The sequence below is a fragment of the Sparus aurata genome, chromosome 6 (genome assembly GCF_900880675.1).
Source record: "Sparus aurata chromosome 6, fSpaAur1.1, whole genome shotgun sequence".
NCBI lineage: Eukaryota > Metazoa > Chordata > Actinopteri > Spariformes > Sparidae > Sparus > Sparus aurata.
Genome location: NC_044192.1, coordinates 5,770,556 through 5,795,797, shown reverse-complemented (window position 1 = coordinate 5,795,797; position 25,242 = coordinate 5,770,556). Strand labels below are relative to the sequence as shown.

The 25,242-nt window shown below is 42.1% G+C and overlaps 2 protein-coding genes across 3 annotated transcripts; both read right to left on the bottom strand.

Moving 5' to 3' along the window:
- Positions 1–1,269: 1,269 nt before the first annotated feature.
- Positions 1,270–9,979, bottom strand: tomm34 (translocase of outer mitochondrial membrane 34). Of its 2 annotated transcripts, XM_030420663.1 has the most exons (9): positions 9,714–9,979; positions 8,037–8,194; positions 7,921–7,938; positions 7,502–7,601; positions 7,060–7,212; positions 6,744–6,916; positions 6,359–6,506; positions 5,234–5,360; positions 1,270–3,629 (listed from the first exon to the last, which is right to left on the bottom strand). In XM_030420663.1, exons 2-9 carry the CDS (start codon positions 8,164–8,166, stop codon positions 3,528–3,530), a joined length of 951 nt encoding a protein of 316 aa, XP_030276523.1. In that variant the 5' UTR covers positions 8,167–8,194; positions 9,714–9,979; the 3' UTR covers positions 1,270–3,527. The 2 variants fall into 2 exon arrangements, with proteins under 2 accessions (XP_030276523.1, XP_030276524.1); XM_030420664.1 differs by lacking the exon at positions 7,921–7,938 and having other exon boundaries at positions 9,714–9,977.
- A 1,843-nt stretch (positions 9,980–11,822) lies between these two features.
- Positions 11,823–24,702, bottom strand: tgm8 (transglutaminase 8). The gene is made up of 15 exons (XM_030418665.1): positions 24,197–24,702; positions 21,926–22,096; positions 20,572–20,826; positions 20,033–20,151; positions 19,790–19,918; positions 18,769–18,946; positions 18,504–18,639; positions 16,770–16,879; positions 15,838–15,953; positions 15,608–15,734; positions 15,197–15,510; positions 14,615–14,789; positions 14,324–14,487; positions 13,487–13,620; positions 11,823–12,390 (listed from the first exon to the last, which is right to left on the bottom strand). Exons 1-15 carry the CDS (start codon positions 24,231–24,233, stop codon positions 12,240–12,242), a joined length of 2,316 nt encoding a protein of 771 aa, XP_030274525.1. The 5' UTR covers positions 24,234–24,702; the 3' UTR covers positions 11,823–12,239.
- Between the last annotated feature and the right edge of the window lie 540 nt (positions 24,703–25,242).

The window sequence follows — 25,242 nt, the reverse complement described above, 5'->3', positions numbered from 1 at the left end:
GTTTTTTTATTCTCGTTTGGTTTTCACAGAAGACAAAACGGCAGAATGAAAAAAAAGAAAAACGACCTGAGGTCAAAATGGGTCGACACCCGTCACTCAAGCCTTTTTTTAATTCCCCCCCTCAGGAAGGAAAATTAATAATACAGACACTTAAATTGTATTTAATGCGCTCCACAAGTAGAAATAATGAGCAAGACGGTGCAGATATTGAAACTTGGTAAAGATTTAATTTAGTTTCAACTACGTTTATCAGGAAAGTGGATAAAAATAGAAGTTTTACAGGTGAGGTCCTGATCCGGTTTCATTTTTGACTGAGCCTTTGTTCTTCCAGCACCGGCGCTGAAGCCATTGTTGCACCGCCGACTGTCCTGTGTGTGCGTGTGTGTGCGCTCTTCCCCTCCTTTGTTTGAGTTGGACCGGATGTGGGAAGAGAGTCATGTCTCGGTTCGCTGCCAACGCAAACAGGACTTATCTTTATTTCCTAGTTGCACTTTCGACTTGGAGTTCTGTCTGCATGTGCAGCTGCGTTCAGAGCTAATAATTCAGTAAAATAGTGGATAAAATTACAACCTGGAGGTTCCTAAATATTGACATCCTGAAGAACAGAAATGTCCTGAAACAAGATGCTTCTGGCAGATATTATTTCACATTTTCATATACAACAGTTTTTTGCAGGTGTGTAAGGAGCCTCGAGCAGACAGACATAAGTGCAAACTTTGGGGTGTTGTGATATTTATCTCATTAAGTGAAATACCGACGCGCTAATAATAATAATCAGTAATTGTTATTTTTATTAACTGTTATTACAGCCTCTCTCCTCGTCTCTACGCTGGTATACGAAGATAAAACACACAGTGAACAATGTTAAGACGGATTTGATGGCTGGTTTTGTTTGTTTTTTTGGTTTGGCTGCCATCATGGCGATCATGAAGGAGCAGTGCATGTTTTTTGATGACTTCCTGTCCAGACCAGCAGCCTTTTGGAGTTTTCATCTGGTTGCCGGGCAAGAAATGCAACATTACCTCAAAATACAGGGATTTAGTTTGTTTTACACTCAAACAGGATAATGGTGAGATTTAGAGGTGCTGGGAGTTCGTGGTAGTTCCGAACCAGTCCCCACTTTTATGCTAAGCTAAGTTAGCTGCTGCTTTAGCGTCACATTAACTAACTAGACATGATTGGTATCGACCTTGGCGCCCCCGAACGACTGATTGCTCGTCTGTTTGCTGTGTTTTCATGCTTTAAAGAAGAAGAAAAGACGCAACTCGGGTCTGTTTATTACTTTTATTTGCAGTTCAAACAGAAGCAGGTTGACAAAAACAACAGAAACGTGATAAAACAAAGGATCTCAGTTTCTAAGAGTGTCGGGCTGTCGTCGCACTGCTGCAGCCACGTGGCTCGAACGTGAAGACGTGCGGCTCGATTATCACCTTCTTTACTCTGTATGATTTAAACTGAACTGTAGGTGCGATTTTTATTGTTTGTCTTTAAACCAGAAACCGATGTTTTACATTGCAGCAGAGTGATGAAGACAGGCACTTCAGGCAAGATGGAGATTGCCAAACTACAGCAGGATCACCTAGTTTTCACAACAACACAATGAAATGAAGGGGGGAAAAAAGACAGAATGAGGCAGTACTGTGACGACCCGTTTGACAAGTTTCACTCAGTTCACATATTCGTCTGTAAAAATGGAAAAGGAAACAACCCGGTGCTCTTGAACGTAGACGTAGTAAACGAAAACACAAATACGACTCAGTGGAGCGACGCAGATGCATTTCAGACATCTGCGACAAGGCAGGAGAAGAAGGTAAGAACACGTCATGTTGTCTCCAACAGGCTCTGGATTTCAGGAAGGTGCTGCTGTTGTGACCAAACGTCACCGATACGTCAAAAATGTTCTGTTGGCCGAAGCTTCAAAACTGAGGAACACGAGGCTAACGACTGGAGACTGGTGCTGCGTTCACTGCCCCCCAGAAAAAAAATAATACATGAAGTTAATTAAATCCTTAATTATGTCGTGTGGTATTTTTTTTTAAAGTAATCACCAGAATCTGTCCCATAATGATATGAACACTGAAATATCAACCCACTGAGAAACACTCCAAGACTCCAGAAAGAAAACAAAAACAGGATAAATAAACTACCTGAGTGTCAAACATGTGAGAAAATGGCTGCTTACTTGTAAATACAAAAATACAGAATAAACATTTACAATCACCACGGTTCAGATTTACCCCCGAAGACTAACGAGTCCATGTGGATTTCACAATTCTTGCTGCTAAAATGAATTTAAACATCTTTGAGTTTTGGACCGTTTGAGGAACATTTTCACGTTGTTTTCTGACTAAAGGGCCAATCAAGAAAGTAATCAGCAGGCAGGGGGATCAATTACCAGTCGCAGCTCTGATTAGGAGATCCTGGACGGCTCGTGCAGACGATGCACACTGATTATTTAGCTGTGTTGTGGCGGATGCCCATTTGAAATATATCGGTCGTGCAGAGCCTGGCACGATAATCTAAATAATTTGACCTTATCGACTTGAGCGGCTTGATATGGTTCAGAAAAGTCACAACTGTGATATGATTCACTGTAATGTGTTGCAGTCGTGTTTCCTCACATCTGGACATGAAAACATTTTAGCCCTGTGGTTTGATTATTGCACTTTGCCACGTTGCAATTTCAATAATAATTGTGATTTAATTGTGCAGCTTCGGTATCTTGTTCTGTTACTCGCGGCTACAGAAGACAGTTTGGAACAGAAAGACTTCGGTGGATGTTTTTATTCAGGATATTTTTTTTTACACATTTCAATTCCAACGTCGGAATATTGACGAAAACTGAAATGTCGATACTGTTTGAAAAGGTTTTCTTGCATAATTATACCAGTAGTTTTATTTTCAGTGGCATAGAATTGGTCTTAAAATGACGATAATGTCATTTATTATCTATTTGTGGGACATGCAGTATATCGATGGTGTCTAATGTGCTGTATAATGTTTCATCTACGCCTCGTTTTATCTGGATTCTTCCTCTCAAACTTGTCAGACAGTGGAAGCTTCTCGATGTTACGCCTCGACCTTTAATAATAAAACTGGCAGTGAGTGAATGAACCGACGCGTCCAGCTGCTGATCTCTAACAGATGGTGATGGTAAAAGCTTATTCTCGAGTTAGAATAAATCATTTCAGCTCTTTTAAATGACCATAAATACTCAGTGACACTAAAACTGGTGAAATAAAAACGCTGTTCCTGACACACCCTCACTTCCCACCAACCAGAGCTGCGTTTTCCAGAAGCACCTCGAGAACCGAGCTCACGTTTGCTGCAGTTGACGGTAAACAGATCGAACGTGTGCTCGGTGCGGAGGAGCTTTTGGGAAACGCAGGCCCCCCGAAACTCTGAATCACAAGCGGCTGAATCGGTTTGACTGCTCGGCTGTTTCCGTCGTCTTCCTCTCTCCGTCTGTTCGCAGTGCAGTGACGGATCCTTACCGCTGCTTCCTCTCCAGGGTCCCCGACGCGTCCTCACTTCTTCTTCTGCACCTCCTGCAGCAGCTTCAGGGCAGCCAAGTTCTTTGGTTCCACTTTGAGCAGGTTGTTCAGGTCGTCCACGCAGGTTTTAATATCCTGCAGGAATGACAAACCAGGATTGAGAATTAAGCTTCGTGAGGTCGAGGAGAGAAAACAGGACGTTCTCTTGCAGCTGCAGGCTTGTTCGCTGTGAAAGCTTCCTTCAGTTACAATGTATTCATCCCTGAAGATGTTTTATACGTGTAGATTTTACTCTGAAACATTCTGTCGGTATGAATATAACTGAACATATTAGGTGGGGAGATTGTGACCATTCTGTTGTGTTAAATCTCCCTCTTGTGGCCTGATGTTACTGAACAAACAGGTGGATCAGAGTCAGTTTACTCATCACTGCACTGATGCAGTAATATCTGCAGCCACATGTTACTGCTCAGCTTTTCAAAGCATCCAGACATTTCTAAGACATTAAAACAAATGCTGATGATGTGTTAACACTGATATAAGTATCTGTATATCTCAGCCTCATTTCTGCCTGCGTTGTTATCAAAACTAATTTTTCTTTGTCAACCCTCTAAGACGTTAAAAATATGATATACACCTGGTAATATTACGTGGTACAATTCAACAGCATGTAAGGCTGTAAATGTTTTTGACATCTTATGATTTTTGATTTGTTTTGTTGTTTAACTGTTAGAAGTTTTTACGTCTGCAGCCGTGTAACTGCGCCGCTGTCCGTCTTGGCCGAGATAAAGACGTCTAATCTCAGAGAGACTTCACTCCTGGTCGTAGAAAAGGTTAATTTCATAAATAAACACTCCTAAATGATGATGACAAGTTGAATAAACATGTGGAAACCACTGGTGATAAAAGCTGAATGAGCTGTATAATTAAGCTAGACTAAGCAGACCTTTAACACCAGTCAGCTCTTCACCTGTCGGCTGCTAGAAGCAACTTTGAGACTTCATAGGTTTTTAAAGGTGTGAATGTTCGATCTGCTGCTTGTGTCTTTCATCTGCTGACTCTCAGTGAAGCCGTCTGCTGCTTCAGATGCTCCTGCAGAGCCTTTTAATGGTTCTGTAATCTGGATCGTCTCTTTGCTGTCGGTGGCGCCTCAGCTGGCAAAATCATCTCCCTCTTTATCTGGTGGCCCTTTCTTAACTTTCTGTCGTAAGTAAAATTATTGTATCTTGTTTAACAGCTGTCAGATTTTGACTTTGCCACTTTATTTTGAAAGTTGCTGCAGAAATGAAGCTAATATGATCATTCAAGAAAATAAGATTTACTGCAGATGAACATTTTCCTGAGATCTGATCACAATCCCACTTAATCCGGATAAACGTGTTAAAACCAGGTGGAAAAAAGCTGAAACAAAATCCAGCACATCAGCTCGTCGTGGCTCTTTTTCTCTCTTTTTCTGGACATTTTTCACACAACTCAAACCTCCAGACAGAGTCGACAGTTGCAGCGCACGGAGCTGCTAACCGTGTCCTTCCCTGTGTGCAGAATAATGATAAGGCGACGCTGCCACGGGAAACATCAGCAATTATCAAGGCAGGAAAAACACTTTTATTTTGTCGCCCGCCATGAAAACCTCCACACACACGCACGCACACACAAGACACGCTTGAAGGCGAACGTCTGATTACTCTGTGAGGGAAAATCGGAAAGCGAAGCGCGGCGATGCGGTTTCGGGCGCTCACCTTGAGCTCCTTGTGAGCCTGAGCTCTCCTGTAGAGCGCCTTGATGTTGCTGCTGTCAATCATCAGAGCTTCGTCACAGTCTCTGACGGCGTCTCTGTACTGCTTCACCGACAGGTAACACAGCGCCCTGATAACACACACACACACACACACACACACAATCAAACATCAGAGCGTCTAGAAAGGGTTTTCTTTACGTTAAACTACATATTGTAGGCAGCTCATCTATCTGTTTATCTCTCATACCAGAAAAAATACTCGCTAAGAGTCAAATGCAAAACAATCATCAATGTCATTAAGTATTACAGCTGTAACAATATTAACATAATTGCTTGGTCCTGTGTAAATAATGACCTAATGCTGCTGGGAAGCCTTTAATCCAGTTCAAAATATTATAATATTTGGGTTGTCGCCCACTGCTGGCATTTATGAACCGACTTTAAAATATCGAGATGTAAAACATGGATTGTGTTTTAGCCTAAAAAAAGCATGATGCCTTTTTAAAAGGACATAGTGGACAGTCCAATCTGATTGGTTGGAGGTCTGCCGGTCCATCAAGGCTAATAAATCTCAGGTCAAACTATAAATCTTAGTCATTTTGATCAGATATGTATCAATATTCAGCCAATTTCTCACCGCAAACGTTTTCAGAAACACATTTTTGTGCTGAATTTGAGAAAGTTTGTGACCAGGCGGACATTTTTTTTTGTTCTAGCTGGGAAACTGACCAATCAATTCTTGAATTCTGTGCTGATACCCAGTCTGATGTTTTTAAAAAATAACAAATTAAGCATTAATTAAAAAAAACATCTGGACTGTTTTAAACTCCTTCAGACCTCACAGTTGCTAACAGTACAAACATGAACAAGCTAGCAGTTGTTACCTTTTCTTCTGTGGTGATTTAGACACGGACACTTTGAAAATGCACATTTGCAGATCAGTCTGCTCACTCCAATATGCCACAATCATCTAAAAGCTGTTTCTCAGTATAATTATTACAATATCCTAAACCTGACACCTTTATGTCCACAGCAGAAAAAGGACACCTCAAACATAATTTACATCAACAGCTGAACGATCATTGTAGAGAAAAAACATGGCTGTGTGGACGGAGCGGTGACTCACCGGTTGGTGTAAGTTGTGATCTCATTGGGGTTGAGTTTGATGCTCTGGCTGTACTTCTCTATGGCCTTCTTGTGCTCTCCTTTCTTCACCAGGGCGTTGCCTTCCTCTTTCAGGACTTGGCCTTTTTTCATGTCTTTATCGCTTGGAGCTGACGAGAAGAGAAGAAGAAGAAGGAAGACAGAAGCTCATGTCTCTGACCAGGTGCACAGAACAAAACTTTATACTGGGAGAAATCACGTTGTGTTCACGTGTAGCCGGTTATCTTAAAGTGAAATATTAAAATCATCATTATCACTATCTAAAGACATAAAGTGATGAAAATGACATGATCTATCTCAGCATTAGCTCAAGTACAGAGTGCAACAGAAATCCTAACTCTTCTCACCAGGTTTGTTTGTCTGTTTGGTGCCGTTCTGCTGCGGTGTCGGGTTCGGTTGTGGAGAAGTGGCGGTAGCTTTCTGAGTAAGTTTCTCTCTGACAGAAAGAGGGACGGTGGGGATCGGAGGAAGCTTTTCTCTCCACGACAGCCCGTCTGCCTCTGTGAGCGCCTTCGTCATCCTGACAAACAACAAAAAACAGTCAAAAAGTGAGATCCTGCGTGCTTCCACCGTTAGAAACTCTGGATATATCTGTTGTTAGAGTCTCTGGGTCACTTCTTCTGATACTTCAGAAACCACTCAGGTAATCTACAGCTCAGGTACCTGTTGGTGCCGTCGTGAGCCGCCGCGATGTTGCAGTCGATCTGCAGGGCGGTCTTGTAGTCGATGTAGGCCAGCCTGTAACGCTCCAGAGCTTCGTAGGCAGCGGCACGACGCAGCAGAGACTTGACATTGAACTGTGACAACTCCAGAGACCTTTGGGAGAAAATATGAAGAGTCAGACATTTTGTTCAAACTCTCATCAAGATGAGAAGGCTTCATCTCCAAGAGTTACTAGTCTAAACTGAAAGAAACTGAAAGACACCATCGATGCCTAAAAAAGCTACCAGCATGAAGACATGATTGATTGATTGATGTGCATCAGCCGGGCTCTTTCTTAAATGTTTGAGTCTTTCTGAAATCTGGAGTGTTAAGAACAAAAACCCCTGAGAATGACGGGCTGAAAATAACCTCATGGAGGCTGTAACTTCTGTTGTTCACTTACATGTTGCAGTCTTTCACACATTCTGCACAGTTGCCGTCTTTCAGGTAGGCTGCGGCACGGTTTGAGTACAAAATGGCCAAATCCTCTGGGTTCTTTTTACCTGGAGAGGAGGGAACACTGTTTAAAGAGGAGCATTTCACACACACTGGAAGAGAAGGAAGAGAAGGCCGACTGATGAGGACAGTCGTGTTATACAAAGAGACATGACGGAAGTGGACAAAACATTGATTTAAGGGTCAGGGACACTGTGGAACATTCATAAGACTGAAATGTATTTTCTATCAGAAGGTACACAAACTGTTCACTGTGACGTCTGTTGACCAGATCACTGATGTGGAAGACATTTTATGAAACAAACATGCAACTGTGATCGAAACGCTTCCCTGATAGGTATTAAAATGATTGAATGTTTTACATACTGTGTGAGAGTCTGGCTGCTTTAAATGCAAACACACATGGTTGTGTTTATGCTCATTATTTCTCACAGTGCGCTGTAATATTAGGTATCGACAGGTGATATTTAAATAACACTCACTGGACTTCTCGAGCTCTTTGATCGCCTGGCTGTAGAGATTGTTGGCGTCTCCGTACTGGCCCGTCTTGAAACATTCATTTCCAGCTTGTTTCAGCTCCGCCCAGGACTTGGACTTCTGTTTCTGAGGCATCTTGTCTTTTTTTTTTTTTTATGTTTATCTGGAAAGAAAAGCTGGTTAATATCTGTGATGATATGAACTGATCATATAAGAGAGACCTCCCACACGACTGTGCTGTGTGGCCTTCACTGCTTACATGCATCTCTCCACTGAATTTATGGACTCTACAATTATTTTACTGAACAGTAACGGCTGCATCAGAGCCTGTGTGCAGTTAATAATCAAAAAATATCTAACAACAGACTCCTGTCAGTGTTTAACACACCCCTTACATGACGTGGGACGGTACATAAGCCGTCATGTCACTGACATACCACAGCTTCTTTACAGACAATGTCCTTATAGTACAACGTGTGCTCTTGAGGTGAACACTGAACACAATGATCACACTGTGCAGTTTCCTACCTACAGTATCAGTGTGTACAAATAATCTGTTATGTCTGGGTATTGATTAATTAACATGAATCTAAACACTGAATCGTAGGCAACTGGACTTCTTTCAGTTTCTTCAAAGAAACTGGACTTGTTTCAGTTTCTTCAAAGAAGAAACTGAAACAAGTCCAGTTGCCTACGATTCAGCACTTAGATTAGAAGACCTGGATAACTGAGAAGCTTCATCAACATTAATTAACGTGTACATGAAAAGGGGGAGCTCAATTTAGTCTACAACTGCATACGTAGAAAAAAACAGCACAAGGCCTTTTGTGGTTCCGCAGGAAGCTGCATGTAACCTGATAAATTGCCTCCAGTGATGTCACTCAGTTGTTAAATTGCATTGTGGGTAATTGTAACACTTTAACGGGTAAAATCAATTTTATCTGTTTAATCAAAAGCTATAAATCATAATTCACCTGCTGATTATATGTTGTATTGATGATATGGATTAGCAAGTATGAAATCACAAAAAAAGAAAATACTCATGTAAAGTGCAAATACCTCATAGCTGTATCCAAGTACAGTAATTGAATACATGTATTGTGCTACTTTTCACTAGTGATACTGTAAGTAAATACGTATCTGCAAGTCATCCTGACTTTTTGAGCTTAAAAACATGGATTACTGATCAAATACGCAGCTAAAAACACACTCTTTGGATCCATTTTGGGTCAGTTTGTGAGGCACTTTAATGAGCTAAATGTTGTAATGTTAAGAAGGGTGTAATTATCGTTATCTAATCTTAAAGAGGTGTTATTAATATGTATTAATCCCTCCATAATACACATGAGGTGACTGAATTATAACCTCCTTGAAACAGTTTCAACAGACACTGAATTAACAAAGCTAACGTCAGAATGTAACATTACTTTAAGCTAGGTGGACTCACAAATCAACTCCCAACTGTCAGTATAAAACATAAAGACTTAATGTTTGCTGGTAATCTCCGCCACTTTATAAACCACCATTAGTCTTGAATCAATTCAACCCGTGTTGCTAAATTACACTCTTTTGTTGCCCAATGGCTAAGTTAGCTCGCTAGCTAAGTTGTTGCTATCGAGTGTTGTTTTTACGAGCGCTAGCTTAGCATGCTAACCGCTAGCTAGGCAGCTCGCACTTCTTACCGGCTGATAGCGACGCAGTGAGGAAGTCCTCCTCTTCTCAACGCGGGTGACAAACGGCTACCGGCTCCTCAAACTATCTGTACCCCTTGAGTTCGCTGTTAATACTGGCATTACTCTGTGTACGTTACCCTCCACTGCTCTCTCAGACCCACATGGGCTTCCTCCGGGCTCTTCGGGGTACTTGCCGGTCGGCTCTGGTAACTTCTCCGCCGGTCGGGGGGGCTTCACGGAGTCCGTGTATCGGTTTCACTTCTTCGTCACGCTGCGTTCATGTCCGAGGAAAATGTAGGATTTTGGAAAAGCATAGTGCTCCCTCTGGTGGACAAATTGAAATACAGCAAGAGGGAATGGTGAGGGAGCTATTGATCCCATATCAGAATCAGAATCAGATTTACTGGCTAAGTATGTGTACATAATCAATGAATTTGACCATGGTTGAGTGTGCTCTCAATGCACATGGAAGGGGAGGAGAGGTCCAGTGTGAGATGTTACCTCCAGTTATGTTCCCCGCAGCAGTCAGCTAAGTCCTGACACAAAAAAAATAGATATTGGTGGCTCTTGTTTAAAAAAATCCACGACATTGGAGGATGAAATGGAGCCATCATCGAGCTGAGAATTATATTTCCCAAAGTCATGAACGCATCATTAGACAGATCACAGCAGTTGCATGGTTTCTATTTTGGAGAAGGTTCATAGCGCGTGTTCAGAGGCAAATCTCGCGATGTTACAGTTTAAAGCAGGAAGTACTGATTTATTTATTTTTTACCTCTGATTTATGAATTTATTTACAGCATTTTTATGTATTTTATTAAATATGGGGCCACTTCTGTCTGCAGTTAAACTGGATTCACTGTCTATAATTTTCTGCCTATTTTGTTTTTACATTAAATTATTTCTATTCATTTATTTTCCGTTTTTTTTTTCATAATATTACATAAAACTCTGTATTTTTATTTTATTCTATTTTATTTTACTTCCTCTTATCTTATTTTATAGCTATTTAAGCATTTTATTGTATATAGTATTTTATTGTTTCTATAGTTGTCCTTGTATTTTGATTGTATTTGTATTTGAATGTACAATAACCTAATTTCGATTCAGGGGTTATTAAAGTTATCTATCTATCTATCTTGTTACATGTCCATTGTTTGTAGTTTTAGCAGTTAATGACAAAAACAATGACTCCCCAAATAAAAATTGGGGTTGACTACCAGCGAACTGAAGCTAATATAAAACTAAACTCCTCCCCAACAATTAAATAATGTTTATTTTTTCTTCTCCCTTTCTGATCATGTGGTGACCCCTCAGATTTATAATGGGACAGCAGGCATAAAGCAACAGATGTCATCTAAACATCACAGTGGTGTGATAAAATAATAATCAGTAGCATCAGCGTCAAACACACAAAGCACACACAGGGCTTTCATAAGGATTTTTATTTGTGTACACTTGATGATATATTCCAATAAAAGCTGACAGTGTTTGGTCTCTTCTTTTTTATTTTTCAGCCACAAGGGGGACACCTGATCACCAGCTCACTCTCATCTATCCACAGCCTCAACCATTTAGTGTCAGTCGGCCTCTGACTGAAAACACAAGGATCAGTTCACCCCGTAATCACTATGTTCTATCTCGCTTGCGGTGCTCTTTATCCCTCTGGATTTTTTAATGTGTGTGAGTTGTCAAGTTTTGGAGATATTGGCCGTAGAGACGTCTGCCTTCTCTTCAGTAATCGAATGTCATGGCACTCGACTTGTGGAGCTCAAAGAGCCAAAAAACAAATCTCGACAGAAATCTATAAAACAACTTTTTCTCTTTTGATTGTTACAAAAACAAGCCTCATGTCCATAAGCAGATGTGTGTTTCCTACTGCGTGGTGATAAGTGATGCAGGGATTTAGATTATCTTTGTTAACACTGTCAGGATTTCGCTGTTGAAGTTTTAGTGTCTTTCAGTCCTGGTCCTGGAAGTCTGGGGTGGGAAAGCGTTGTCCTCAACTGATCGTACCACTTACCAGAAAGTACTTCAAACAAATCAATGAGCCACACTGTTGTTTTTCTGAGTGACATGCCTCTTTATTAGCACCAACACACACTGCAGTTTATTTTGATTCAATCACACCTACTTTGTCCTCAAATGTGTAATAATCCACTGCTAAAAATAGTCCCCAACAAAAAGCTATTTCTTCATATTCAAGTAACATTTGTTAAAACTGCAGATGCAGAAGTAGTAACAGACAGGAAGGTACGAAAGACTACTTATATAAATATATGCACAAACAGCTTGAAGTCTTTACATAATGCATGTTTCATAAAGAGTTCTGACCCCTTGTTTCTATGTTAGCATACAAGATAGTGCAATATGTCAGTGCTGCACTTGATTGTTTATTCTGTGAAATTTATATCTGAGTGTTTATTTCTGGGCCCCCCAAAATAATATGACACATTTAATTCAACTTCTATTTCACATCCACGCACGTGGCATTTATCCACCCCCGTCCCAATATCCCAAACTAATCTCAGCGTTTCAGTTCTTTGCCACTACGACGGTGCATTCTTTCTTGATGTCTCTGAACAGGGAGCAGTCGAAGTCGACATACAGCGTCTTCTTTCCCGTCTTGTAGGGATAGAAGCCGAATTTGACTCTCACTGTTGTCTTTGGCTTGATATCGTTCACCCTGCAGGAGACACACAAAGAATGGTAAGAAACTCTTCTCCAGTCAAACATGCAAATATCCCAGCTGGGATCTGGGTTTGTACCGTCCCTGAATTAGTTCATAATTGAGCTACTTTAAAGTGAAACTCTCGCCAAAAAGCAACCAAGGCTTTATTTGTGATTGAATATGAGTCAAACCTTCGTGTAAGAGTGTAATTACAATGAAAGAGGCACTTTTAAGATTTACCGTAGTTTCGTTTTCGGGCAAGCTAATTTCCAATGGGGTGCAGGGGCACTGTGACGCTAGCATTAAAATCTCTATTTTTAAAACACTAAGAAGTCTCGACACAACATGAAACTTTGCTCGTAGTATCACCAGGGTCTCTACACATGAACACCAGCATTGAGGACATTGTTTGTGTACACAGAGTTTACTAAAAAGGAGGTTCTTGAACTACTCACCGTTGCAGCTGGATCTCCGGCGCGGCGCCGTCAAGGAAGACAAAAAATGTCGATCCCCGAGTGCGACCTAACAGGCAGGAGAGTAATGGTGGACCTCCTACCTGTAAGGTCGCACTTGGGGATCGACACTTTTTGTCTGCCATGACGGAGTTGCTACTGCTAACGTGAGTTGTTCAAAAACTCTGTGTACACAAACAATGTTCTCAACGCTCGTGTTCATGTGTAGAGACCCTGGTGATACTACGAGCAAAGTTTCATGTTGTGTCGAGACTTCTTACTGTTTTAAAAGTAGAGATTTTGATGCTATCGTGAAAGTGCCCGTAGCACTCCCACTGAAAATTAGCTTGTCCGAAAACGAAACTACGGTAAATCTAAAAAAATGCCTTTTTCTTCGTAATTATGCTTTTACATGAAGGTTTGACTCATGTTCAATCACAAATAAAGCCTAGGTTGCTTTTTGGCGAGAGTTTCACTTTAAAGGGTTTCAGGATTACAAGTGATAACAAAAGTAGTCTCACATGTTATATTTTGTTCAAACAAATCAGTTTAAAAGGCCTGTCTGACGGTGTCGACCAGGCCAAAATGTCCTCCAAAGGTCTCAAACTCACAAAGGTAGCTGCACAAGCGCACACACACACACACACACACACACTTACTTGACTGTGATCTCGTCTCTAAACAGGCCACATCCGCTGAGAGTCAGCGTGCAGTCCGTCAGTATCTCATTGACCGGGTTCGCGAACGCCACCACACCGCATAACATATGGTGCTGTCTGCCTGCAGCGTCCACCTGTACACACACACACACACACACACACAGACAGACACACACATTTTAGGAGATTATTCAAATACACTCAGTTGGGAAACCAAACCTCAACCCGTCTCGAGAGAGCGAGTGAGACTTTAGTACTCCATATGTGTGTCAGTAATGTTAAAAATACATTCTCCCAAACTCTAATCAGTTCATAACATGATGACAGCTTCTTCTTCTTTTTTTTTTTAACCATGACCCATTTTCCCCAACAACAATAAATCTGACACCAACACACAAAAAAACAAAAGTGCTCATAATCCTTAACTACATGGACTCTTCTAGCTGAAGGGCAGGAATTTCTGGCAGTCAAATGTTTCCTTGTGTGTGTGTGTGTGTGTGTGTGTGTGTGTGTGTCCCTGCAGCAGTAGCGCACAGATTTAGCTCTCACAGGACTGAACATGCAGCTCTTATATAATATTCCCACAGTGGAGAAAAAGTCCATCGTGGTGACAGCGTGATGCTTGCAGGCAAAACCGACAAAAAGATTTGTCGAACGCTGGTAATGAAAAACTTTAACATGGCCGATCTATTTCACCAGTGACTTTGTGTTGGTATATGAAAATGTCAGCCGGTGAGTGTGGGAAGAAAAACCCCAAAGCTCTCCACTTATTTGACTGACAGCTAAAGAGATGACAGGTGATTTCGGCGACAGAGACACAGAAGTTTCGACACTGACCTCGACAGAGATGGGAGGATTCTTCAGCACGATGTCATCCTCTGCCAGGCACGTGTGATCCGGGTTCTTTTTGTCCGTGACCACGGCCGACACCCTCATGGTGTCGCTCTCCACCATGAGTTTACTGTAGGCCGAGAATGGGACCCGGATCGGGAAGAGCAGCTCTTCAATAGACAGTGGAAAAGAAGATTTAAAGTCGACCGCTGTGGTTTGATTTGTCCACCCTGAAGTCAGTTTAAGAATTCAAGCCTCTAAAGTTCAACAGCAACATCTCCACAGAAGGAAAATCACCTTTTCCAGCCAGCAGCGTCTTCTCCTTCAGCTCCCGCTGGATGTCCCCAACCTTTCTGCCGTTGTACCCCATGGCCACAACACTGACGCTGATGGACAGCTGCCTGGCAACAGTGGCTTCACTGTGCAGCACCAGCCTCAGTTTCACCTCCTTCCCGCTCACCGGTTCAGACACCTGCAGCACCACACGACGAGCAAAATGAGACATGGAAGGAGACTCAGACACGGACCTCGCCTGCATTCACAGATACTCGTTGGAATCCGATGCTGTCAACAGTATTTACACACCAATGGCCTGCGCAGACTCTTTGAGGAAGGCGGCAAAGCCACAGCAAAGAAGAAGCAAGTTGAGATTCTTTAAGGTTGATTTTCTGCCTTCGTCGTAACAGAAACAATACAGACGTGGCTGCAAAGATAATGCAGCAGCAATGGTTTCCTTTTTGCGATTAGTGCTCAGCATCTTAAACCCTTGGATACGCCTATATCTTATTTTGAAAATGCATTCATTAGAGCCAAAACGAGAAACATCCTGTAACGAAGCTCCAAACAAAAATGTTTGTGACCGTAGACGCTGTAACGTACCTCCTCAAATTTGATAGACAGTGGAGGGATGGTCACCGGGGTTTCTTCCTCAACGTTGGTCGCCTCCTTCCCATCTGTTCCCAAATTCTCGTCTTCCTCCTCTATGTCTTCATCCTCATCCGTCTCCTCCGTTCCTCCCTCCTCATGTGTCTCCTCTGTCACCTCGTTCTCGCCTGGCGGCTCCACCTCCTCGTCCTCGCTGGGCTCGTCGATCTCTTCATCCTCGTCGTCTTCCTCCGTCTCTTCATCAGTGTCATCTAAGGTGTAATCTCTGGTGATGGCATATTTAAAGACAGACCTCTCCTTTTCTGATCCTGTAAAGGTAGGGGATTCAGTCACTTTCCAGAAAACCACTGTTGCGCAGCAGAAACAGCTGACTTTGTGTGTGACCTGTTTGTCAGGTGAACCCACCCTCCTCGTGTTTGTAGGAGCTGGTGATGTTGTTCCTCTTGTTGGAGCCAACGGACTTGGTGGAGATGTTCTGACCGACTCTCTTCGTGTCGGCCCAGATCTTCTTTTTCGTGCCGTCAGCTTTGACCTGACAAGGACACGCAAACACGGGACACAAACAAACAATTGGTAATTTATTAAATTACAGAAGTTATGTTAACGAGGTTGGGCCCAAAGCTTTGCTCACTGACCAGCCAGTCAACACAGTCGGCATTGACCTCGGCGTAGACGAACGGCATGTCATATTTGATGTGTGTCTCTCCGCTCAGAATGGCTTTGACCGAGGCTGGACCGCAGCAGTAAACACCTACAGATGGAGAGACGACCAAAATCATGATATGTCTTAACAAAACTTCCCAAATGTTGAGTTTATTTCAACAGAATAGTTTCATCCACCAGGTCACCTGTCTGACTAATCACCATGAAATCTTTGGAGCACATTTATGCTCCCCGGAGGACGAACCCCTCTCATTAAGGACATTAAGGAATAACCCCTGAGAGATTTTGGACCTCCTGACCTCCTTTCCCACTTTTGTCCATTTCCATCAGAAAAAACATTATTCGAAACAGTAATAACATATTTATAACTGGTTTGATTACCCAAATGACCAAAAATAGCAATATTATCATTATTTTAGCTACAATATAAGTTGATTTATGATTCACATTTAATAGTAAGCATCTAAAAATGTGATAGACTGTGTAGTTTGACCACGCAAGCAGCTTACTACAACCCATATTTACGATTCTTGTTTGGTGGCGACCTCCAGTGGCCAAAATACAAAAAAGATGGCGGCAAAGGAGAGCAAACGCAGGACTTTCATCAAGAAGTCTGCTGTGCCATTTGAAACTAAAGGTCTAAATGAGTTAATTTAACTTACTGATAGTTATGTCACAAACGTACACAACAAATGTTAAGTTACCTATGTAATGTCGGTATGTAAGTAACTTAAGTTTCTTTAGTAAAATACTTATTTTATACCAAAACAAAATCTTTTCCTAGACCTAACAAAGTCGTATCGGTCGACTCCTACTAGCAGGATTAGTTGTGTATTCCAGAGGTGGTGGTATTCTCGAAGAGAAGAGAAAAAGTTAACTGAGATAAAAACCAGACAAGTCGTACCGTCGCTCTTCTCCTGTGGTGTTGGATCCAGAACTTGCCATCCGTCAAATTTGCCTTCTTCTGACAGGTCTGGTCGCTTCATCCACCCCTCCGTCCACACATGGTAGTTCCTGAAATGCAACGTAACATTCAGACACTGCCACAGCGGACGAGATCAAAATACAGAACTGCAGAACTAGTGATGCACGATATATATACCGATCAGCCACAACATTAAAACCACCTGCTTGGTTGCAGGTTCCCCTTGTACTGCAAAACCAGCTCTAACCTGTGGCATAATGATATTGGCAGCATTTTTTTTTGGGTACTGTGGGTTTTGGGGGCGGAGTCCTGTGGATCGGACTTGTTCTGGTACGTCCCACAGATGCTCAATCCGACTGGGATCCGGGGAATTTGGGGATCAGATCAAAACCTCTGGCGGTGTGGCAGAGCGCATCGTCCTTCTTCTTCGCCAGGAGGTTGTGTTTTTACAGGCGTGTTTTGGTGAGTATGTTCTCTTCTGTTATGAACATTTGCTCTTTTGGAAAACTCTCAAAAATAGTATTTAAAGTATCGTGGGTTAATCCTTTACCACAACAGACAGTAATGACTCCTTGTAATCATTTTCCTTTTTTTGTCTTGTTGGTGCGCTCAGGTGTTTCAGAGAGCTTACTTAGTTGTGGTGAGCAAGTACGGACATGTTCACATGATTTTTGGCTCAAGAATGTTTCTCATTACGCCTATTTATTATGACCCGACCTATTAAAGCTGGCAGCACATTACCCTCTGTTGCACTTGTTTAGTTTTATTGTTTTTATGTGTCAGATGTCTGAGGAGCGGCACTCATCTGGAAAGTTACACACCCACGCAATTTATGACATTATAGAAGTCAAGTATCAACTAGCCGTGACCACAATTACCTTATTACTTGTTTGGAACCTACTGGTAAAAAAATACTTGATTGTTGAGTCTGCTGGTTCATCGGGGACAGGCGCTGTTTTCTTGGGTGGATATATGACGAAGAGTCGGTGTGACAGGAAGGATGACGGCCACTCTTCCACGTATAAATTCAGCATTTCTTTTCTCATAAGTCGCCAAAGACATAACCTACCAGCACATTGCTGTTGTTTGGCCTTGTAGCGTTGCTTTGTGGGGACATGTCTCTTTTATCAGAAGAGTGAAGGATCTGTTTTGTTTTCTGTTCGTTGACTGTGAACGCCGACGGCTTTTCCATTCACACAGGAGTCAATTCGCCTCTGATCAGCCCTGTTACTACCTCCACTGGTGGATCAGAGGTGGAATGAAACCGTCCCACCTGTTCCTCCTCTGTAACTTATACAGACCATGAGGTGGAATAACAGCACAGTATTCCTACATTGAAACGGGCGGTGTCAAAGGGAGCTACTTTGACTTTGATTTTTACATCATCTTACTTTTTCTCAAAATGTTTTTCCATCTGTGAAGTCCTGGTATCTCTCCATGTCCTAACCTTTTTGGGTTCAAGGTAACATTACTGAACTTAACTTACATTTGATTTTGTTGCCTGTCTAGAGGAAATGTTCCTATGCTGAGCTTCACTTTTTCCCTCAGACTCAAATATTCGCAACGGTTAACTGATGAACAGGTAACACTCGATATCCTGAGTCGTGGATCATGTCCCGAAAAGGGAGCTGCGTGACACGTTCTTATCATGACGGACTTTCTTTGCTGCACACACCGGTCCGTGCCAAGCTGTAAGAAATTGCAGCCACTCACCAAACGCTGTCGCGTGACGGTTTCTCACGGACTCCGTAGTCGGCGTGGTACACGTCAATCGACAGATTCGCGTCGACGTCGTGGGCTGACTGATAGTTGGTGATGACGCGGCAGGGGATGCCCAGGAACCGCATCACTGGAACCAAATGCAGATAAACAAACAATAACTTTTCTTTGTAGTAAAGAGTCAAGAGGCAAATCCTCACATCTGAGCGGCGGGAACCAGAAAATGTCTGTCAAATTATCTATCATTTGAGGTGTTTACCTGAGCACATCACCGAAGCGAACACCCAGCACTGCCCGTACTTGACCGGGTAGAAGCCGTTTCTGAGCCACTGCCTGAGGATGGCGTGACTGCCGGACCAGTGAGACGGAGTATGGCCGCCTATGTACGGACCTACCCAACGTCCCTGCACGACACCGCGGTCATCTTGACTGTTGATCTGGAAAGAAAACACTCAATCTGTCACACAGCGGTGAGGTTTTGTCTTGTCTTGGTTTTTTGTCTCGTGAACTTCCTGTTGTATTTTTCAACAATTTTTGTTCTGTAATTTTTGTGCCTCAAGTTGAGTGATTTTTTGTTTGTACTCTTTTATAGTAGAGCTCAGATCATAGTTTTTCTGTTTAGCCTTTTGCTTTTCTCCCGGTTGGAGCGATTTTGATTTCCTTGTTTCCTTTTTGTTTTATAGAGTAGTTCAGTTTTATAGCCTGTGTTTTCCTCCATGTGAGTGATTTTTTTTGGTGTAAATTTTTAGTTTAGGACTAGTTCTCCGGTTTTCGTTGAGTTCCCACCGTTGGTGTGGTTTTTTGTTTCTCTTTGTTTTCTTTTGTTTCTTTTCTTGCTCTTGTCAGTGTAGGCAGATATAGGTTTCATAGCCTATTTATTTGTGTCTCAGTCTTGAAGCCATCAATTTCAGAATAAGTGTCTGTTGAATTTTGATTCTACCCTGCATCTGAGTCCTCCTTTTAGTACAGGCCTGACACAATCAAGTAAATAATCACTTCCATATGGAGACTTTTTCCCTAAAATTACAACTTTATTTTCTCAGGAAAATGGCCCAAACTTTATGTAATATAAGGAACATTTGCTACGTTTTTTTTAGCTTAGCTTTTTTATAGTCGGTTGAAAGTTTTCTTTCCCTCACACTCTGTCCACATCCCCGGACTGGTATTAGTCTGCATCGCACCATTGCTGTATTTGGGTCCAAATATCAGCCCATAAATGTCAGTGCATCATTGCTTTGCTGCTCTAAAAGCTTAGTAGATGTGTCTTTGCATTGTCCTACCATGGCGCTGACCACGCGGCTGACGTAGATGGGGTTACAGCGAGCTGAAACGTCATCAGCTGGGTCTTTCTGGTGTTTGTGGTTGAGGTCCAATAACCTCATGCAAATGTTTACCATGTCCTCCTCGAACTGGACAGGAGACAGAAAAATATTTTATTTTACTCATGCATCTGGGTAAAGTATTCAAACTTAAGCATCATGTCGGCAGCATATCTGAGCAGCTGGATTCATGTGTGTTTGTACCTGTCCAAAGTCCCAGGACATACTATGGATGTAGTTTCCACTTCCTTGGAAGACTTTTCCTTTTTCATTCATCACATATTCCTGTCTCTCCTCTTGATCAGGCAGATACACCCAGTCCTCTACAGAGACGGTGAATTGATGTAGACAGTCAGACAGATGATAAGTAGATCGATTAGATTGTTTAAAAATTAAAATCTTACTTGAGCAAAAAAACATAACCATTACGAGCCAAGAGGCCGACCGCATCTCGAGTCAACACACTGAACATTTGTAAGGACACCTGGAGATATTTCCAGCCGTTCATGTTTCATCTCCAGACATTTTTCTTGTGTCTTTTCTTCACAGGAAGTCAGACCGTCTCCATCCGTGATCGTTGGGACCAAAACTGGTTCTTTAAAACCAAACCATGGTGTTCTTTTTAACCCTAACCAAGGGGTTTTTGTACCCAAAGCTAACCAGAACATAATGAAAAGTTCAGTTTTAATCTGTGGTTCTGCAGGTTTTGCTTTATTTTCCATACAGGTGGATGGTCGACCTACCAGGACACCAGGGGTTGAAGAGCACCACCAGCATTGCCAGCAATTGTTCTTCTCCTTTGTAATGCCCGACCAGGATGTACTCCCCTATGGGGGCGTCAGCAGGAGGGGTTAAGGCCAGTTTCAGGATGCCCAACTCCAGGGAGGAGCTGTTGTCCATTTCTACTTTCCACACCGCCTTCGCTGATGGTGAAATCGCCACACTAGCAGGGATGCTCATGATTGACGCCGTCCCTCGCTCCTGAGACGAATACATTCCTGCAGAGAGAAGCCAAATTCATTTACTTCATTTCACTTATTGCCACACAAAATGAAAACAACTAATTTTGTATACCTCTCACTGACTGTTATATAGTTTTACTGTGTTGATGTCAAGGTTTTTCATTGGGTTCGGGAAATTTGCAAGTTGCAGCTCAAAAAGAAATCGTGATGTTAAGACTTCACCTTACGAGGCAGCTGGATTTGCGATCTCACAGGACTGTGTGCTCACAAATCCATCTTGCCAGGCATCAAAAAATGATTTGGACCAATTTGCATCCTCTCAGAAAATATAGGCAGGCATCGTTTGGATGCGACGAAGACGAGAAGTGACGCGGAAGCGAATGCTAGCTTGAAAACAATGGCGGCCCCTGAAGAAGTTGTTCGTTTCATCAGATCTAGAAAACTCTTCTTCATTAACAGTAGAGCAGAGAACGGCACCGAGAGCTTTTTTGGATGGAAAACATGTTTCCACTCTTCTCTCGAATGAGTTGGGGAAGATTTTGATTTAGATTTAGTCGAGCTCTCCTCCTGTTCTGATCTGATCGCTTGAAGTTGACAGATGGTTCATCCAGTCGCCTTCCGAGGATCGCTTAAACGCACCTGCCCTTTATCCAAACCCAGACTGATTTGTTAAACAAACCCTTTAGTGAAAGAAAACTACCTGGCTTGTCAGGTCATGTTAAGACTAGATCCTGGTCAATTAAAAGTTAATGCCCAAAGTATTTTTAAGCCCTTACGACAGCTCCTAAGGTGAAAAACTGTTAGTAGGGAGGAGAAAATGGTGGAAAGACAAAAGACGCTGACTTCAGTTCAGCTCATGAGGGACAATGTTTGAGGTCACATCTCCAACCGAAATTAAAGTACAGATGAATTCAGCACCTGTAAAAATGCAGCAGTGCAGCAGTGATGTCCGTAAAACTGCTGACAAAGTCAATAATGACTCTTTCTATAATGATTATTTGATCCGTGGCAGCTTTTATATTTAATCAAGAGCAAAGGAAAGTCATCAGGAAAGATCTGTGACGTCATCACGATGTAAAGTCTACGGGCAGCAGCAAAACTATTCAAAGAGAAAGACTAAATAAAAAGGCCAAACCTGTAGATGCATGAAGGAGGAGCGGCCCGTCGGTGATGTTGAAGGGTCGTGACAGTTTGATGGTCAGAGAGAAGGACTGGCCTCTCCTCACAATCAGCTGCTTATTTGAGATTTCTTTGGTGCGGTGTTTTAAGTTGTTGGACTTGATGTGGAAGTCGACTTCCTTAAAGACTGAGAGACATGACAAAAACATGCAAACGTCAACAAGGTTAACAGGATGATCTGTATATTAAGGTTAGTAAGAGACAAAACAAGCTTTGAAAACTTTATTGGGAGATTTTTGTAATATTCAACTTTATTACCGTCCAAATCAAACAGCAAAGGTTTCAATTTTACATCAGTCAAATATGATTCTTAATGATTGCATTGTCCAAAACTTGTGCACAGAGAAAACATCTCAAATATGGTTTGTGCAACTTAAACCCAGAAATGTTGTTTCCTATGAACTCTTATTATTAAAATGTCATCTACAGGTTTAGCAGATGAGATTAAGCTTGGTTGCTAAAAGTTGCATGTTGGGCAATTTGAGTAATTAGCATCATGAGCTAATTAAGGGGAGACACAGGTGAAGAATAGGCCGTTTTCTCAAAATGAGTTTTTTCTCAAACTCTGAGCCAAAAATCTCCACTTCAGTAGCACTTATATACACCAAACTTTCCAGTTTTATTCCTATCTATATTCTGAAGGTTTTGACAGAGGGGTTTGTTCATATATCATTCATAGCCTGATTTATATAACATTTTATTCCTAAAAACAGGGCGAAAATTGTTTTTTTAAGGCTGATTTATGGAGTGTTAAAAAGAGATATCCAAAAGTCCCTCTGTAAAAACCTTTGGCTATAATATGTCAACAAAATGAAACTAGAATTTTGAACCTGGCTTTATCTAATGTTGAGATTTATGTTCTGGAAAAGTATGCAAATTGGCGTATATTCAAATCACCATTTCTGGGTCCAAGTAATTGGAGTTTTGTCACATTTTGTTAATATTATTTATTAGTGTATCAATTACAGCACATACAGACGTTATCACATTCATTTTTATAATTATATATATATATATATTCATTATATTATAAGCATAATTGCGTTTGTATGAGGCTGCAGTGTTCCTGCATGCCGATGATCTAAACCGTGCTCACTGAGCTCACTGTGTTATTACATAATGAGTCACAAATACCTTAATGCCCCATTACATTGAAAGTAGACTAATGATTAATCACATGGATAAACTCCATCTAAGGCAGACACATAACTGCCTTTATTGCTGCTGGTGCTCAGCCAGTTCTGGGTTTCTCTTTCTAAGGTGTGGACCGACCGGAGCTTGACTCATCAAACTGGCTTCGCATGTTCAAAGTTATTGTTCAGTCTCGCAAAAGTGGCAGAATCCAGGTCAGGGGTGGGGAGCTGGTGGTTATGTAAACACCCTCAGCAATGTGTAAAATGCCCCTGATGTGGTTTACACCATGTGAGGAAGGAGATGTTAGTGTGTGAGTGGGGCAAAGATGCAAAAATCAGCGAGGTGAGAGGTGAAGAAAACCCTCAAATCCACTCACATCACAGCGCGACAGTCCCTGAGTGTCACATAATGTGCTGCAGTCACTCAGTTTGTGGGACTTAGCTCGGCGGCTAACTCAACACGTGCAGGAACCAAACGTCATTGACGTGTTGGTGCAGGTTACAGCGAGATACGTTCAGGTCAAACAACTTACACAGATTCCTGACAGGTGCTACGATTTCTGGAAACAAGTCAAAGCTCATCACTGTGACTTTACTGTGTAACGTGAGAGGTTTTGGTTACTGTGATGAACCCACAGACAGTTCTCACACGAGTGTTCAGCAGCCTCTGACCTCTGCGTGCTCATTGTTTTGGTTTCTCTCAGCCTATCACGTGCTTCGAAGCAGCAGCAGCTGATCTCAGTGAACAAACGTGAATGAATGAACCTGTAAACTTCCTGCTCAGCATCCAACATCAGACAACATTCACAGCTAGATGAATTACACTGTGAGGAGTTTTGTAGCAAAAGACTCAAAACTTAAAAGAAAGTGATCACAGTTTTACGTCCTCGATGAATTTAATGCGTCATCCCCCAAAATATGAACTACTTAAAAGCGTCTTGTGATTTTTGTCGAAACATGTGGAGGCAAACATGACATCACACACATTTCATTCACACATACACACAGAATGAATGCAGGCAGGTTTGTGCATCACTGGGTGCAGAGACAGATAATGAATGTACTTAAATCGGATCAATGCTGGTTTACTCACCCTGATTCTTTAACTTCCTCTGGCTTTGGATCCGCCATCTTCACAGAGTTTTTCTGCTTTTACAACCACAGATGTCAGGACAGGTAGAAGTTCGCCAGCAGGCAGTCAGCAACGCACTGACAGGAAGCTGAGTTTGGATTTATTTTTAAAGAGGAGGATCTGCCAAGCCCGGCCCATTTTTCAAACTTACATGCAACGGGTTTGGTCACCTGGATCATTTCACTATTTCCTCGACAGCAGGCTATTCAACTGAAGATAATACAAAGCATTAACCGGTTGTACATGTCATAGATGTCTACGTCAAGGATCCCCCCCCTCCAGTATTATGACTGCACTTCACACTGACGTGCCTGTGCACGTGCTGTTCACCAAACATAACTGCTTATGGACTGAAACTGGAAATGATGATGATGATAAGAAACAAATAAATGATTGCACGCACTCTGATATAAAAGTCAAACATGCGAATCCATCTGAAACCGTGTCTGATGACGACTGGATGGATTGTTTCTGGTGTGTTGGTGCTGATCAGATAAAACGACTGAGGCCAAAAAATCAAGGAAACTAAACTGGTTTGTCCCGACCTGCAGCTGAGCGGCCGAGCGACAGAAACATCAAAGACACACTTGGATCGATGCGATGTTCTGCAAAGTCTGGACACGACCGCGAACAAATAAAAACAGTAACAGAACTTTGTCTTGAAGCTGATATAAGTCGTATGGCAGAAGTTCATTCAGAGGTTGTTTTTAATTTCCAGGTAACTTTAAGCCTTGTGAGTGTGTGTGTGTGTGTGTGTGTACCACAGAAGAAGTTTGGGCGTGTTCTGCCAGGCATTAGGGCTTGGCATGGTTGTCTGTGTGCACGATGTTACACGGTGGTCGACATTAAACCGACTACATCGCTTGCCCATCGCCTCCACCGTTGTTTTGAAGTCAGTCGACGCATCGATACAATAATTAACCTGCCGCAGGTGTTTGCTCCGTGCAGCAGCGCCAGCAGCAGAGTTGCAACACGGATGATCAGAAGTCGCATTCGACTTGTGATGTG

Bases quoted from the DNA above. Each gene is read 5' to 3' on its own strand.
- tomm34 (XM_030420663.1), bottom strand. From the start codon at position 8,166: ATGCCTCAGAAACAGAAGTCCAAGTCCTGGGCGGAGCTGAAACAAGCT. The intron at 7,213-7,501 runs GTAAGTGAACAA...TTTCTCCCAAAG, and splicing joins TGTGTGAAAGACTGCAACAT to GTCTCTGGAGTTGTCACAGT. The intron at 3,630-5,233 runs GTGAGCGCCCGA...TCATTCCTGCAG, and splicing joins AGGCTCACAAGGAGCTCAAG to GATATTAAAACCTGCGTGGA.
- tgm8 (XM_030418665.1), bottom strand. From the start codon at position 24,233: ATGGCGGATCCAAAGCCAGAGGAAGTTAAAGAATCAG. The intron at 18,947-19,789 runs GTAGGACAATGC...TTTTCTTTCCAG, and splicing joins GCCGCGTGGTCAGCGCCATG to ATCAACAGTCAAGATGACCG. The intron at 14,488-14,614 runs GTGATTTTCCTT...TGTCTATTGAAG, and splicing joins GACGCTGCTGGCTGGAAAAG to AGCTGCTCTTCCCGATCCGG.